General features: G+C 40.6%; 1 protein-coding gene across 1 annotated transcript; it reads left to right on the top strand.

Annotated features, from left to right (window-relative positions):
* Window positions 1-6,213: 6,213 nt before the first annotated feature.
* Window positions 6,214-7,362, top strand: LOC311306285 (putative nuclease HARBI1; the record flags this gene model as incomplete). The annotated part of the gene is made up of 1 exon (XM_084434607.1): window positions 6,214-7,362. The coding sequence occupies one exon, from the start codon at window positions 6,214-6,216 to the stop codon at window positions 7,360-7,362; it is 1,149 nt and encodes a 382-aa protein (XP_084290733.1).
* Window positions 7,363-17,546: the final 10,184 nt, after the last annotated feature.

Genomic DNA, 17,546 nt, shown 5'->3' on the forward strand with positions numbered 1-17,546 from the left:
TTGACAACAGACTGCACAATTACAGTTTTTTTCAACTGCTAACAAGCATTGTTCAATACTGAAACCACATTTTCAAAACTCTTTATACAGTCTGCATTACCAACATTAATTATGGCCAAACAGTTAATCTAACCTCCAAAACTCACTCAGACCAACAAAACACGTCATACATGTCTCAAAATAAGCTCGTTCCACCAATCACTGGCAACAAATTCTCATTCAGAAAACATGCATGTCACTCATAACACACGGACCTAAAAAACACTAGCAACAGGGAGCATTACATAAATTATGAACTTTTATTTTTAAAGATTGAATGAATTTTCACATAAACAGTATTTCATTATAGAATAACAGATTTTTAATTTATTGAATGTACTAAAGCTACGTATGTAACAAGAATGAATCAGAAATAATTGGTTTTCTTTGAATATAGTACTTTATTTGTGAAAATACTGTAAATAGATGAAAAAAAAGCAAAAGAAAAAAACAAATCCTGAAATTCCAGGGCAAAAAAAATTAAATAAAAAGCCAACACATCAACAACACTCACTGTAAAGTCCTGTGAAGGTTCTAGTCCTCCCTCTCTCTTGCATTAGGCCACAAGTTCTCATCAACATCACATCTGGGCCCGTATCCCTAAAGATTCTGAGAATCCTCTCAGAGAGCTCCTAACTTAACCTAAAAATTCCTTGCCAGGAGTTTTAGCTTAGAAGTGATTCCAGAACATTTTCAGTGAACTCTGAGCAAGGAATGGATGGAAAATCCTATCTTAGTGAGGAGGTGTGGTTGACCCCGTTGCTAGGTATGAGTCATCATTTCAAAAGCCGTGATTGGTTGATCCTACAAGTTTGATGAAAATGAACTTTTGGTGATAATGAGCAAAGGATGTACCCTCAAATCAATAAACATAATTATACACTCTAATCCTATGCAGACTGTAATTGTAAATAATATTTCACATTCAAGAAAATATCTGGAAAATGAATAGTAAGCTGTAGGGGTTATAGCCTAACATTAGAATCTAAAATATGTGAAAACTTAAGCTCATTACACCCTGTTCAAATAATGATTCGTGTCTTATTTGCTCATATTAATATCCTAGCTGACATATTTTGTACTTTCACTCCCATATGGACCCCATTGAAAACAAGATGGCCTATCTCAAGGGGCTGTCCTTAATGAAGTAGAAATTGCAACGTTACAACTCAGTGTGGTCTTAACGAGGCAATAGCGTTGTGGCGTCGAGTTGGTGAAGTAATTGCATCTCTAAGGAGATCCACCACAAACATGATTCCTGCACGATCCAATCTGTAGCGTCTCAATAATTCCCTGTCATCCAGTGTTTGCAGGACATCTCTCCTGCCTCCTCTGTTGGCCATTTTGTGCAGCTGCTTAGGGGAACTCCTAAGCCACTAAAAGTCCTCTTCCCTGCTCTTAGCAGATCTGGCCTTAGGAGCCCTTTTAAGCGCTAGGAATCTTGAGGAATAGCTTTTATATTAACTGGGATTTTCGTGTCACTTTTAGGGGAAATTCTAAGAAAACGTCATGACTCTGAGAATTTTCTTAGAATTTGGCCGCTAGGAGCCACTTTTTGCACAAAAATTCTTTAGGGATACGGGCCCAGATGTCTTCTCTGGCAATGCATCTTGGAAAGTATTGTCATGGTTGTTAGATCTGTTGTCTCGCTCATGTCTTGTGTCTGTGTATATGTGTGTGTCTCGTTTGCGCTGACTGTTTCATGTGGGCATTACCGCTGATTGATCCTCATCAGCAGCAGCTGCATACAATCTAGCCAGCCTACTTAATGCCTTGTCTTTCTTCTTGTGTTTGTCAGATCGTTGTCTAGTTTCCCATGTCTGTTCCTTGTGGTTCCCGTTGGCACTAGATTCTGGATTGCTTCACTCATGGTCTCACCACTTCACTCATGGTCTCACCACTTCACTCAGCACTCTTCAAGGATCGTCCATCTCAGTCCCTGCGTCACCGCTCTCTCGCTGTCTGCAACGTGTGATTGACTGTCTACCACCTGATGTCTGTGGTTTCCTGAGTTTCCTCCTGAGTGAACATTGTTCTAATAAACTATAATTTTACTTGCAATTGTTTCCGTCTGTATTTTAACGTTACAAGTATCTTCTGGAATGTCTAATCCAACCCTGGCAGTCTTCAGGAGAAATGTCTCCACCCCCTGCATTCATTGCCTCCAGTGGATGGTGGTCATAAACCTTCCACCTCCATGCAGAGATAAACTCCTCTATGGGGTTTAAGAAGGGGGAGTATGGAGGCACGAATAATACTGACATCCTGGGATGTGCAGCGGACCAGCCTGTGACTGAGAGCTGGAATGCCACATTATCCCACATAACAACGACGGTAGGGCAGTTTGATGCCCCTCGCCTTCTCTCCTCTGCTGGCACAAGTTGATTATGCAGATCATTCGGAAAAGAAATAAGCTTCTCTGTATTGTAGGGACCAATGATACCCCTTTTCCACCAAAAAAGAACTGGTTCGGAACTGGTGCTGGTTCAAAGTTGGTTCAACTTGCGAACCTTCTCAGAACCTGTTTGTTTTTCCACTGACTAGAGAGCCCAGCGAACGACGTCGTTACGTCACTGACACTGTGTACGTTGCCATACGTCTTAGCTTTCCCAGAAACGCTTGCGCCAACTTCAAGCATTACAATAACAATGGCGGACTACATCGTCTTTCTGCAAATGTTTCTCCTGGCTTTGCGATCTTATATTGGGGTCAGAAGAAGACGTTTAGAATACATTTGTGCTGCTCGTCTGGATTACCATAGACAGAGGTTATGTTCGAGAAGAAGTTCGACAATAACCCCGCCCCCAGCCCCGGACGTAAGCATGACGTGGTAAAATAATGGTTCTAGTCCAGCAAAGAGTTGGTGCCGCTTTGGAACCAATTTTCCTGGCCGAGAACCGGTTCTTTGGCTGTCGAAACACAAAGAACTGGTTCACGAGTAGGGACCGGCTCCGAACCGGCACCAGCACTGCCTTGGTGGAAAAGGGGTGTGAGTGGTTTGTGTAACAGCAAACCATCATTGGACAGTGCTGCACACATCGTGATGTTAGCTCCCCTCTGGCCTGGGACATCCACGGTTGCTCTCTGTCCAATCACATTTCTTCCCCTGCGTTGTGTCTTTCACTCGTTCACTGTTTATCTCAATGGGTACAGTGTACAATTGCTTCATCCTTAATTTCATCCTTTTTCATCCTCTGAGGCAACCTTTGGATCCTAAAACACAAGAATTACGGTATTGTAATAGGTTTCAAAATTTAGACATATTGTATTGTACTGTAATATCATTGCACCTGTTGTTTTGCCGGACAATTCGTACTATTGACGCAACTGGGGTGCTGCTGCCCTTTTTCAGGTCAGAGCAACTGCCCCTCAAAATTCCTGTGCACGTCCACGAATCACACAGACTAAAACAAAAACAGACATTCCGACATGGAACACATATTCCAAAGTAGAATAGCTGGCGGTAACATTGATTTTCTGAGAAACATGTACTGTATGTGAACTTGGCATGTTTCCTAAATATCTGAAACATATTATGGTATTTTTATGCCTTAGTATTATAGCCAAAAAAAAATAAAAATTCATATAGCACCTTTAATCTTAAAGCAGTGCATGTGCAAAATCTTGTGGTGGCCTACACTCTGTCTCAAAAAAAAGTTCACAAGGACAAGACATGTTATTTCAGGTTCATACAAGCCATCAAGATCACATCAGCAAAGCGTCTGAGATTTGCCAGGTCAACAAGCCCGCATAAAAGAGAGAGCTGGGTACATACTTTCCTAGCTGTCCATGGCAACATCTCTGCAGACGTCTGCCAACTAGATGGCAGGAAATGCCTGATAGTCGTGAACTATTATTCTCACAATGTTAAGATTGCACATGTGCAAGTCATTACAAGCCAGCCAGTAATCACACATCTGAAAACATGTTTGTTCTGTGGGCGAAAGCATTTCCATAGAGAGAAAGAGTTGCGACACTCTTTGACGTCGCCGCTATGGCTGTCACGTGGTTCATGAAAAGCCCCAATAGTTCCAAAAAATACGCTGGCTGTCATGTTCTTCTATGGGACAGACAGCAGCGATTGTATTATTGAACGGTAAATATAAAATAAAACACACACCCAAGTACTTTTTCAGCTGTTATTGCATTATTGCATTTTGTTAATGTCAGTTTTGCATTTGGAGAGAAGTTTTAGGCTATATTGGAGGGAAAAGCTTAGTGTTCATGTTCGCATGGGTAGTAGCACTGGCTTTAGTGGCTCTAACTTAACTTTTCCATATCATTCATCTGATGATGGACGTCTCATGATATTTATTGTAGCACAATAGGGCTGTATTAGGCTTGATTCCCGTGATTTTGCTTATAAATTCCGATTCAGCCATTAGCCTACCTTTGATCACGCAGAGGTCTGCAGTGGCGGTCCGTTCAGAATTCGCTTAGAAGCTAGCTCACTTCTTCTGATGAAAGTGGCCACCCCCAGGACCACAACGTGAAACATGATCGTGTTAAGACTAAGAATATAATTTTAAGATTAAGCCATACACATATTATCAAAACTATAACAGATTAAAAACGAATTTACACTTTTGTTTGGGTCTATAGGTAAGTGCAGAGTGAAGATTTTTCTCTATGGCTCTGGGTTAGTGTACAGAGTAGGCTAAGAGTAAGGGTAGCTGTAACCAAGTAACTTAAGCAATTAACTAACAAAACACTTTTAACTTCTGTTACAGCTATTGAGACATCAATTAAGCATGCTGATACAAATGAAGGTTTTCAAATAAAATGTTTTTTTAAACAATGACAGACAACAAAAAAATGTGTGCTTGTGTGAGTGAACAAGAAAAACAAAAACCAGGGGCAGGTGATCCATGAAAACAGACAGGACTGGTGATGGCCATAACAATCCTAGAGGTCCAGCATTGTTCTCACAAGCTGCTTCACTCAAGACAACAAAACATAATGAAAAGTTAGTATAATAAAAGTTAGTAAATAAAAAATTTAATTAAGATTAAGATTAAAATTAAGTCGCTATAAAGGTGGCAGCGATTCATTACTGATCTCTTACTGTCACAGCTGACGAAGTCGCGCTAGCTAGCTAGCAGGCAGTGCTTGACAATTGGTTGAAACAACCAACATAAAATATAAATAATTACGCTGTGCATATACAAATGAAGACCAGTATAAGCATCGCAAAGGGCCTCTGATACAATATAGACAGTTGACAATTCAAAAGAGGTCGATATTTCAGCAATTTACCTCTGGAACCACTCGACGCGCAGCAATGTAAGTGAATGGTGTCCAACGCCCAAATGACAGTGTTTGGAACTAATCCGATCTTCAAATCCCGGAAGTAGGCGGTTAAAAGCGCCGCCATTTTTTTTACAACGGAGGTCTATGGGAGTGTCGCAACTCTTTCTCTCTATGGCTCTGATTTGAACCGATTTGAACTTAAAAGACAATGCTACTCAGTTCACTACTGAGTTTGAGGAATTTAAAATGACATAAATTTCACTCACACTTTATCCACAGGCTAATATAAATTTTAAGGCCAGACAAGTAGTTTGTTGAGGGTTGGTTTGTAGGGAAGGACCTGCGCTGCACACATATATTCAAACACGCATACCTATAGACTGAACTCTTAATATGCATTATGTAGCATCTGGACCAATCAGACACACAAATTATTCATTATATTTGATGAATAATCCAGCAAACTCACCTCCCAACAAAGGCCTATGAAACTTCCCCTAAAACTAACATCCCAAATGAAGCTAACACACTGGCAGAACCCGGTGTCCTATTACAGGACACATTAAGGGCCCGTCCACACGGAGACGCGTTTCGCTGTATACGTATACATTTTTTATCGTATTGGCGTTTCGTCCACACGGATCCGGCGTTTTGGGAGACTGAAACCGCTATTTTTTGAAACCGGGTCCTAAAGTGGATAAATCTGAAAACGACACCCTTGCGGTTTTGTGTGTACAGCCAATCCGTATATTTTGTGAAACGATGATGTCATCACATCACGTGTCGGCTGCGTCACACGTAACAGCAACAACAATAATGGCGGACTACATGATTGTGCTCGTGCTGCAGAAGCTACTAAGCTTACTAGCTTTATTACAGCAAAATCTATTGCTTCTATGCAATTGTGGTGAGCAACAAGCGATAATGGACAACACCATACGCCACATGCTCTTAGATCCACCGCGGAAGACAACCAGGAGAGCAACCAGGAGAAAATTTTGGATAAGACCAGGTAGAACTAGCAGTTGGTGGGACAACTTTGTCAATGGCGTTGTTGTGGAAGATGAATGGAGGGAGAATTTCTGCATGTCCAAAGCATCTCTCGTCGCCCTGAGCGAGGAACTCAGTCCGTATATTGAAGGGCAAACAACAAACATGAGGGCACCAATTACTACACTCAAAAGGGTTGCGTTAACTCTGTATTATTTGAGCGACGAGGGACGGCTAAGGAAGACTGCTAACGCCTTCGGCGTGTCGCGACAGGCTGTGTCTGTTGTTGTCAGGCAAACGTGCAAAGCGATCGCTGTCCACCTGGGTCCAAAGTACATCAAGTTGCCTTTTACGGAGTCCGAGGCCGAGGATCTGGTTTTGCGTTTCCATCGTGCTCATGGCATGCCACAGTGTATGGGAGCGGTCGACGGCACACACATAGAAATCAAGCAGCCGTCTGCCAACTCGATGGACTACATCAACAGGAAAGGCAAACATTCTCTCAATGTACAGGCGGTCTGTGATTATAAGTACAGATTTATGGATGTTGTGATAAAGTGGCCCGGGAGTGTACACGATGCACGGGTTTTTGCTAATTCAAAGCTCAACCTGAACTTTAAGACTGGCCAGATCCCTCCTCTGAAAAAACAGATTGTGGACAACGAGGAGGACATACCAATTTATCTTCTTGGTGACCCAGCCTACCCTCTGCTGCCTTACTTGATGAAGGAATATGCTAACGGTGGATCTACACCTCAAGAACAGTACTTTGGGCTAAGTTTGTGTAGGGCACGGATGGTCATTGAGTGTGCTTTTGGTCGTCTCAAAGCCAGATTTGCTGCACTGAAAAGGCCTATGGACATCAACTTGCAGGACCTTCCCCATGTCATTTACGCCTGCTTTGTTCTCCACAATTTTTGTGAAAACTGCAAGGAGACTGTGGCTGAACAGACTGTGTTGGGAACGATGCAAGGTGATAAAGACTTACAGCCTCCTACACAATGCAACAACTACCTCACAGACTGTAATGAAGGAGAGGGAAAGAGAGTGAAGAGAGTACTCACAAAGTACCTTGACCCTTAAAAATGCTGGCCATCAAGTTTTTTTTCTATTTTGTTCATTTTTTTTTTTTAAGCATTTACCTTTTTGAAAATGTACTTATGATTATTTTGAAAGTGTTGTGTTGAATATGTCTAGTGAAAATAAATGACTGCAACAATTCCAGAACTTTTTTTTATTGGAAAATAAATATTTAGGTCAAAGAACCATTTGAAAATACAGGTAATATTGAACAGGTAAAAAGTGCAACAGTGCACAAAACACAATAACTATATACAACATGTAAACTACAACTGTTTTGTGTTAATTACACAAAACAGGTCAAACTGTATAAAGTGCAACCGTGCACAGAACTGAAGTGCAGTGCAAACAATATAAAATCAAGAATTATATAGTGCAACAGGGCAGTCACTCTGTGTCATCTTGCAGCAGTGCACGTCTGTACGAAAATGATGTTTGCTGATGTGGGGTGACATGTGGTGTAGGTGTGTAACATTCAGGGCGGTACTGTCGAGGTTGGTTTGCTGGTTCATCGGGCCGAGGTGTGTGCAGGAAGGCTGGTGTAGTAGGGTGTGGTTTTGTGTTCATGAATGATGGTGGGTGCCCTTGGAATTGACCACTGCTGCTGTGGGGGGGTGTAAATTGCCGTTGGAATAACAATTCCCTCATAAAGGAAAAACCCTCCTGAATGGTGCTGGTAATGTTAGCAATGTTTGTATTTATCTGCAGCATGTTGTCGGAGTTGCGCCTAGAAGAGTCCTCCATCAACTCCAACATCCTCCTCTTTATTTTAGGCAAGGCAAGGCAAGGCAAGTTTATTTATATAGCACATTTCATACACAGTGGCAATTCAAAGTGCTTTACATAGAAGAAATTAAAATAATAAAAAGAATAAGAATAATTAAAACAGTTTATACAGAAAATACAGTACAGTTCAAACAGTCGGACGAACATTGGCACAGTGCTCATTCATTAAATGCATAGCTAAACAGATGTGTTTTGAGTCTGGATTTGAATGTGACTTCCTCTTCAGCCTGTCTCCTCTATGGCTGTTCAACTTTGCCTTAAATATAGCAGAGAAATTTTGCATTATTACTACGCAAAATAAGTTCAGAAAAGCTATGTGAATAATGCACTAAACCAACACACCCACTAAGCAAAATGATGTCCGAAAGACGTCTTTTCAATGTCTTTGTTACAAAAATCGGACGTTGAAATGACGTCCACTGAGGAGCCAGAATGAAAGTTTATATTACGTCTTTTTTTGACGTGTTCTGCACGTCCGATATAGAAGTTCATCGAACCTTCGTACAAGGTTAAAAACTAGTTCAAATGTGGCCATTGTGGACATATTTCAACATCATTTATGGTCTCATTTAGACATAATTACTTTGACTATTGCTGTCAGATGATCTCAGTGAGAATTAACAGAGGTTTAGATTCAATTCAATTCAATTCAAATGTATTTGTATAGCGCTTTTCACAATACATATTGTTTCAAAGCAGCTTTACAGAAAGTGCATTTCAGAAATGTACATAGAGAAATACAGTTAGTTAATCATGTATTGATTTAGGGCATAAACATATCGCCAGCGTCGAGTCGTCTCGTCACGGGCGTCGAGTCGTCTCTTCACGGGCGTCGAGTCGTCTCGTCACGGGCGTCGAGTCGTCTCTTCACTGGTGTTGGGGCATCTGTAGTTTCCATGGGAGGCTGGATACAAACTGGAGCTGACGATCTGTATTCATCTCGGGACTAGCGTCCCGAGATAACAACAGAAAAGCAGATGGGAAATAATTAGCGTAGCTGCTGTTCATAATATTAATGCATTCAATCTGATTCAACTGTAGTATAAAAGGTAAGTATTACGTGAATGCTTGGCTAAAGAGATGCGTCTTTAATCTAGTTTTAAACTGGGACAGCGAATCTGAGACTCGAACAATATCAGGAAGACTATTCCAGAGTTTAGGAGCTAAATGTGAAAACGCCCTCCCTCCTTTAGTGGACTTAGATATCCTAGGAATGACCAGAAGCCTCGAATTTAGTGATCTTAAAGAGCGCGATGGATTGTAGGGCGATAGAAGTTCCGTTAAATACAGGGGAGCTAAACCATTTAGGGCTTTATAGGTCAGTAGTAATACTTTGTAATTGATACGGAACTTTATAGGTAACCAGTGTAGAGATGATAGAATTGGTGTTATATGATCATATTTTCTTGATCTAGTAAGAACTCTAGCGGCTGCATTTTGCACTAACTGTAGCTTGTTTATTGAGGATGCAGGACAACCGGCTAATAAGGCATTACAGTAATCTAGTCTCGAGGTCATGAATGCATGAACTAATTTTTCTGCATCAGAAACAGATAGCATTTTACGTAGCTTAGCAATGTTTCTAAGGTGGAAAAAGGCTATTCTTGTAACATAGATGTTGACATTTGTTTAATTTGAAGTGTAACCATTGTGGTTATCAGTGTTTGCTTTAGTTGGGCTCTTGGTCCCCTTTCTTTTTACTTTTTTTTGTAACAAAGACATTGAAAAGACGTCTTTCGGACATTATTTTGCTTAGTGGGCACTTACACAAAGAACATGCATCCATCCTAACTACACTGAAAAAAAAAATAATTCATTGAATTTACTAAATGTTATGGTAAGTGGTTCCACACAATTGATTTTAGTTACATTTAAACAAATGTATTAAATTGAACTAAAATTAAAGGAATAGTTCACCTCAAAGTTGAAAATTGTGTCATCATTTACTCACCCTCATGTTGTTTCAAACCTGTATGAATTTCTTTCTTCTGCTGAACACAAAGAAAGTTATTTTGAAGAATGTCGGTAACCAGACAGTTGTTGGTGTTGGTACCCAATGACTTCCATAACTGTCTGGTTACCGACATTCTTCAAAATAACTTTCTTTGTGTTCAGCAGAAGAAAGAAATTCATACAGGTTTGAAACAACATGAGGGTGAGTAAATGATGACACAATTTTCAACTTTGAGGTGAACTATTCCTTTAAGTTCAACTCGCTAAGCTTGAAATCATAAACCTGGAGCAAATTTTACCTGGAGCAAATCCCGGCGCTGCTTTACAACCGCAGATGGAAGACAGTCGAGGGATTCAGTGGAGTTTGGAGAATCGGAAGGCAGCTCCACTGTCGATGTCGATGTAGACGACTCTTCCAGGTCACCTGTCTCGATGCCGGTGTCGATGGAGCGTGTAGCAGGCGACCCACCCCAGATCTCCTCACAAAGCTCATAAAATATGAGTACTACCCGTCCTTGACCACTTCGACGCCCTGTGTCAACCGCATGCCTGTATTTGCTGCGTATATTTTTCAACTTTGCGGTGACTTGGGCTTTTGAGACCATGCTAGCATCGTGAGGGAAATCCTTCTCGGTTAGCTCCCTCGGATACTGTGCCTGAAACGCGTCCGTTATATCACAATATTTAGAGTGACACGACTCCCAGTCAACGTTTTCTTGGAGCTTAGTGGACTTGTAGTCGAGTGTGACTCTAAGTAGTAGTTCGACTTCGTCGTCAGTCCATACGAAAGACTCCACTCTTGCTCTTGCTCTTGAAGTTGTTGCGTTCGCCATCTTCGTCTTCTTCTTCTTGGTTCGTATACAGCGTGCAAGGTTATGCGCATGCTCAAAGTCTTCTTCTCCGTGTATAGTGTATCTCTGTGGCAGAATTACAGCGCCCCACACTGGTCTGGCATATATACTACACCGTTTTCAGTCGGTTTCAGTGGTTTCGTGTGTACGCAGATTTTTCTTGAGACGACGCCGTGTTTACGGAATTTTTTTTTAGAACGAGAAAAAAAAATATCGGACGTGGCCTAAGACTGATAAGACCTTTTACGACCCCAAAAAGGAATTTGCAGAGGGCTGTGACGCTCACTTAATTCTTGCTGAGAAGGATAAATAAACCCTGTTAATCCTATATATTCTATATATAACCACTTGAGAAATGTATAAACATGTATCTAATTTTCCCATCTCATGATTTTCCTTTTATGTGGTTTGGCCTATGTATTTTTTTAAACTCTTTTGGGTTAATGCTTCAGACTTGCATATTATGGTTAACCAAAATCATATGTTTGTCATGTTTGGTCTCTATACACTCCAATCTTCGTCCCCCGTTTGTTCATTTATATTACATTTTCCTAACTTTGTGACGCATTAGTATTGTAAGAATCTTGAAGATTCTTTTCTTAAACACCCAACGAAATTACATATTCAAATGCCCTGCTAGAACACAATGGGTCGTAAAACTTTCCCTCCAAAGGAAAAAATTCTTATTGGCTCACACACCTCCAGAGGTTGTGACATCTTCACGGTTTAAAAATCACTGATCACAAGATCAGCCCTCTTACTCTCTTGTCCTTTTCTGGAATCCTGATGTGAAGATGATGCTGAACTAGAAGTTTCTAAGGACCCCCAAGTTTGTGCCAGGCTGCGGCCTTGTCTTTCCATTCACCAAAGATCCTCTGACTCCCACTGGCTCTCTCTCATCAAGACCACATCAGCAAAGATCAACTGGAGCCTCAACAAATTGCATCAGGACAGTTTCATTCAAATGGGCGAGACATGCAACTATCAAACTTAGTCTCATTATTTGATACATTAAGTATCCTTACCCATTTTTAAAGAAGGGCGTGTTAGAACTAAACTGATGGTTTGCTCAAGGCTGTTGATCTGCTGAATTTCAAACAATCCTATAACTTCTTGCTTTCCTGTATTCTGCTTCAGCTCTATTTCCCTTGGTAAACTGTTTATGTGTATGTTTAGTCTAGTTAATAAAGTCTTCTTCATGTCACACGTAAAGTGTCTCAAGCTCATATCTGGAGTCCCTAATCATGGATCTTGACTACTTGCTCTAAGTAGTACTGTAAAGTAATAAAGACATTTCCCATGCCCCCGAAATGTACATTTCTTAGAATTAATAAACAATTAACACTGAGTGTTCACGGGACAAACAGGTTAATTGATTGTAATATTAATTTGCAACATTAAGTTAATTATATTAACTGATCCAAATATTCATAATCAATTATAACCAGTTATTATTGATTATTAATATTTAATAGAGCTAATTTGCTACAATGTGCACGCCATCAGCGTTCTCACGGGTTCGCGTTTTTGAAGTTTGCGCAGAAAGAACTTAAGAGTTTTCTGTTAAAACGGTGTCGTGTTAGCGGCCCCTAAGTTAATAACTAATGATCGTTGCGACGGAAGTGAATCAATCAAAACTAACTTTAGCTGGACAATAACTTTATTCTAGAGCTGCTGTAAAGCCAAAACAATCTCTGTTACTTTAATTTCCTGTTATCAATGTAAAGCCGCTTTGGAACAATCTACATTGTTAAAAGCGTTATATAAATGAAGATGACTTGACTTGACTTGGCTAATGGTGCAACCAAAAGAAGTGTTGCTATTGAAAAGCGGATACTTACCCTGCCGAAGGCTTACCCAGGCTTGTATTAGCTGGAATGGCTGGGATACCAGCTAAAACATGTTGAACATCAGCTTGGCCAGACTGGTAGACCAGCTTAAACCAGCTGAGACTGGTTTTAGCTCTTTCTTTTTTTAAGCAGGGAGACAGCCAGGTCATATCACTTATGAGCTTTCATTCTACACCAATGAGTGCCACTGGATTGAGCCAAGTTCAACTTATAATCAGACACTAGATCAGAACAAACAGTTCTGATGCTGCCAAAGAGTCTACTATCAAGTCCAATTGACTATACGAACAAGTCAGAATTAAGTAAAAAACAAACAAACAGACGTACCAGTACTTCTACAATCGACGCCACTCAGCACACAGTTTACCTGGCTTACATACAAGGCAATGCGTGAAAGTCAAGTTGGATGGAGAAAAGGGATTAAAAACATTGGCAACAATCAAGCTGGAAAATTAGGTTTCATTAACAAAGTTCGGGAGGAGCACGTTCAGATAATTAACACAAGTGGAAAGAACTCAGCAATCAATGGTAAGAGGTATATACTGTATGCACTCAGCAGTCTCACCTCAATCCATTGACACTTACATATGGGGGGAGTACTCTGGGTTCGGCCATTAAACTTTACCCCCTCAAATTGTATGTAAGTGTGAACTCGTGAACCCAGGTCATACATTGTACAAACAAACTCTTGTTGGAACCGGAGACATAACCTGAGAGTTTTCTGATGTAAGGACCATCCATTAGCCCAATGACGGAATCCAACGGCCTGGCGAAGGTTTAAAGCGTGTATGTCTTTTCAGCGCTCCAGTGAAGTTCACTTAATTTATTGGAATTTAGTTTTAGTATTACTTTAGCTCTACGCTTAATCTGACTCCAATTTCAAACGATAATCAAATTTAGATCGTATTTCTGATTAGAAAATAATCATAAATATTGATTATGAATTAATTTAGATCTTTGATTATTCTGATTATCCCATACTTTCAATTATTCGTTCATTATGGACCTAGTGTCGCTTTGAGACGTCACGTCGCGACTGCGCGCTCACGATCACAAACTAGCCAGTCCTGAAATAGTCAGAGGGTGCAGTGCAAATATTTTACCCAATGCCGCCGCTCACTGCAGACCCATAGGCGTAATTTTTTTATAATATTTGCAGCGTACAACATGCTAAGTCAGGGAACAGTCAGAAATCAGGAGGTCTTTCTAAGATGTGCCCCATGGTCCATTCAAAGTGCCTCCAGTTTGATCTATTCTGGACAAAGTTTTGCGGAAACACCCGACTACACATTAATCTACTGGAAATAATGATTTCAGAAGAATGCAGAATAAATCAAGATGTAACATTTATTTGTCAGGTAAAAATATATCATGCCAATTACAGAAGTAAATGATTAAAAGCCAATTCAAAAAATATATGACATCATTTACTCAAAGATGCCTCTAAAAGTAAGTAATGTTTTCCTGACAGAGACACACAGTAATGTGTCAGGGCTTTCCAACAGGAAAATACTGACATGCATTACTGTGTGGGAGATTCTCCTGGTAAAAGATTCCCAAAGATTGCTCTGTCCCCTCACCTTAAATACCAGACCAGAACAACAGGGGTTAAACAAATGTTGTTTAGAGTTGTTTGGGCCAATCCATGTACCCCAGGGGGGAGCACCTGGTTTCAGGAGATATCTTAAAGAGATATCAGCCAGAGAGGAGATACAGGATTCTCCTAAGTTCGCAATCTTTTTCATTAAACCAATGACTGCAATGAAATTAAGACCATTTTACCAATCGCACTGCGACACTTAAAATGATACCAAACATGAAAAGGAAAAACAACATATTCACAAGATACACCATATGTGTTATATAGACATTCTTAATGAACTTTCAGTGCCTTGAGGAGGGAGAGGGGGGATGAGTTGAAGTCAAACAAGGGGACAAGGAGATAAGTTTGGGCAGGACAAGGTTCTGTGCTCTGTCTTTGCTATCTGCTGTCCAGGGTGCATTTTATGGCTTCATTGCAGGGTGCGTTTTGTTTTAGCAGGAAAATCAGTTCTTACACTGAGACTCCAGAAACACCTAGTGTCTTGAGACTGATTTAACCACAAACTATATAAATAGGTCAAGTACCACACTTAAGTAGAATGTTTGTTGGAGGATGTAGACTTGGGATTAAGCCTTTTCCCCGTTATTATTTGATTCACAGGACCGGACACCAGTTATCTTGCCAAGAAAAATCTTTATTCTTATATGTCAGGAGAGAAACATGTTATATTCATGCCAGGTCTATGCGTTTACATGTTTCTCTGCCGTAGTACAGTAAGATTGAGCTTAAATGCACAACTGAGCGACACTCGGTTTCTCCATCTTTCTCGACTGAACTGAATATGAGGGGGAGAGGGGAAGGGGGGGCTTCCTGCTGCGGTGTCCATATATGGTATATCCTACTACCTCATGACGTCAAGAGGGAGCTGAAATCAAAATCTCGTATTTGAGTGCGCGTGCACGCGCGCTGGTTTATTTACCCTGAGGTAAACAAACGCTTCACTTTTAAATATCGGCTTCCCGGCCAGTGTATAATCGTTAGTCGATCATAACATACCTTGATTCTCGTGGAAAAGTGAAAATTGCAGGTTATGACTCCTTTAAGAAACTATTTCTCAGTGTATATTAGTGGTATTCAAATGGTACATTTGCATCAGTTGAAACATTCCTTTTCTTGCAAAGATCATACCAACTGTACATATCCGTGTACAGTTCAACAGGAAAAAGCAATAAATCCCCAATGCAAGGTTTCTTTTCATTTATTTTTTATCAGACAGTGGTCTGATAAAATGTTTAATGTTTCAAGCACTATAAGCAGTAAACAGAATGCACTCTTGCAAAAGAGCATTTGGTATTTGGTCACAATCAGCTGAAAAACTGCAAAGCATCTCTTGTGTTATAAAAGTACAACATTTATTAAAAAATGATACATAAAACATGTGAATTGTAAATTAAAGAAGACAAACAGGATGACGCTTTCTGGCATCCCAGTTTCCTTTCCGTGAATTTAGTGGAACGCGTCACAAGAATGTATCAAAACTCATCTTATATAGGCTACTTGCAAACTCTTGCATGAAATATGAACTCTTGGCCCTCTCCCGAATGACACCCTAAACACTGACGGTCCCCCTACGAGTCCCCACCTTTGTGACGTAATTCAGCTGTGACTTGCTTTGCATAGAGGGTGCATATCGACTGCAAAGGCAAGCGAGCACCCTTCTGAAACCTAAAATGACAAATGGGACACCCTGTGGTCTTGTGGACTTAACACTTAACAACGGACACACGCCAGCCAAGTCCAAAAGACAATAAGTCAGTCATTTGGGAAAGGGCCCTTGTCTTGGATTGGTGCATATATTGTCTCTTGTTCTTCTGCTCTTTCCCTGTTGTAGCGGCTAGCAAACAGTGTTGCATTACCGCGCTCGCCCCCTTCTGGATTGAAGTGTAGATCGCCTGAGACTGATTGTATTCGTTGTCTGACTGTATGCACCTAACTGTTACGTTTGTACCGTGAAGGTTCAGGACGAATCAAGGGGTTAATCTTTCAGAAAAAAACTTAAGCTTCCCTGGGTGCTGCCATTGCTAGCAGACCATCACCTGCTGTTAGCATTCCATTGACTCCCATTCATTTTGTCGTCACTTTGTCAGCGAATAACTTTACATTTGGGGCGTTTAAAGCCCCATTATGTAGGATTTCCGTTTTGGTCAAACAACGACCCGTAGAGTCGCTGTGGACTACTTGTATTTAACATTACTGTCGTAAATACCACTCACGCAGAGCAGTCTCTTCACTCACGGCCTGATTCCCTCCCCCCTGTATACCGGTCCCCGTTCAGTCGGATAGAAGCTGTAACGAGTGGAAATAAGGTGTAGCCCCTTTAAGAGCTGCGCGCGCCCTGTTTAACTGTCGGCAGTCTGTATTGTATGTGCGCCTCGAACACCCCGTAAGCGGGTTGTTTCTGTTTTTGAAGCTCATTCTCGTCCTATTTTTGTCTATCAAGTAATGCTGTGGACGGTAGAACGTGTGACAGACAGTTACACGAGTTCGATTGGGGAATAAACACAACGCGTTACAAATCGTCGGACATCGAACAAGCACAGCTAGCCTCCGAAGATGTCTACTAATCCATCAACAAGAACGCCAGGTGCTTTTTAGCTCACACCAACGAGTGAAAGCTTGTCCGAGTGATATACAATATAAGCAATAAGTCCAACATCATGTGTGAGGACGTGTTGGGGGAAGTGAGGTAGCCTATGCCGTAAAGCAGTCGAATTTTGTAGTTCTTTTTGTGCTGCTCGGGTTACTACCCGAACCATCAGGAAGCCATCAGGAAGTGAGTGCTTCTAATTGACTTCACTTTTCTCCATTGAATCCAATGGGGTCGCTGTGTCCATTTCTTTTACTGTCTATGGGACGAATACATGTACCGTTACACCCCTACTATATGTAGTTAGCGTATAGTGTTAATCCCAAACAGTTTGGGATTTTTTGCATTGTCTCTTAATGTTTACATATATATATATACATATACATATATATACATATATATATATATATATATATACATATATATATATATATATATATATATATATATATATATATATATATATATATATATATATATATATATATACATATACACACACACACACACACACACACACTAACACACTGATCAAAGAGATCAATAATATACCATTA

The sequence above is a fragment of the Rutilus rutilus genome, assembly GCF_951802725.1.
Source record: "Rutilus rutilus genome assembly, chromosome: 16".
In the NCBI taxonomy this organism is placed as follows: domain Eukaryota; kingdom Metazoa; phylum Chordata; class Actinopteri; order Cypriniformes; family Leuciscidae; genus Rutilus; species Rutilus rutilus.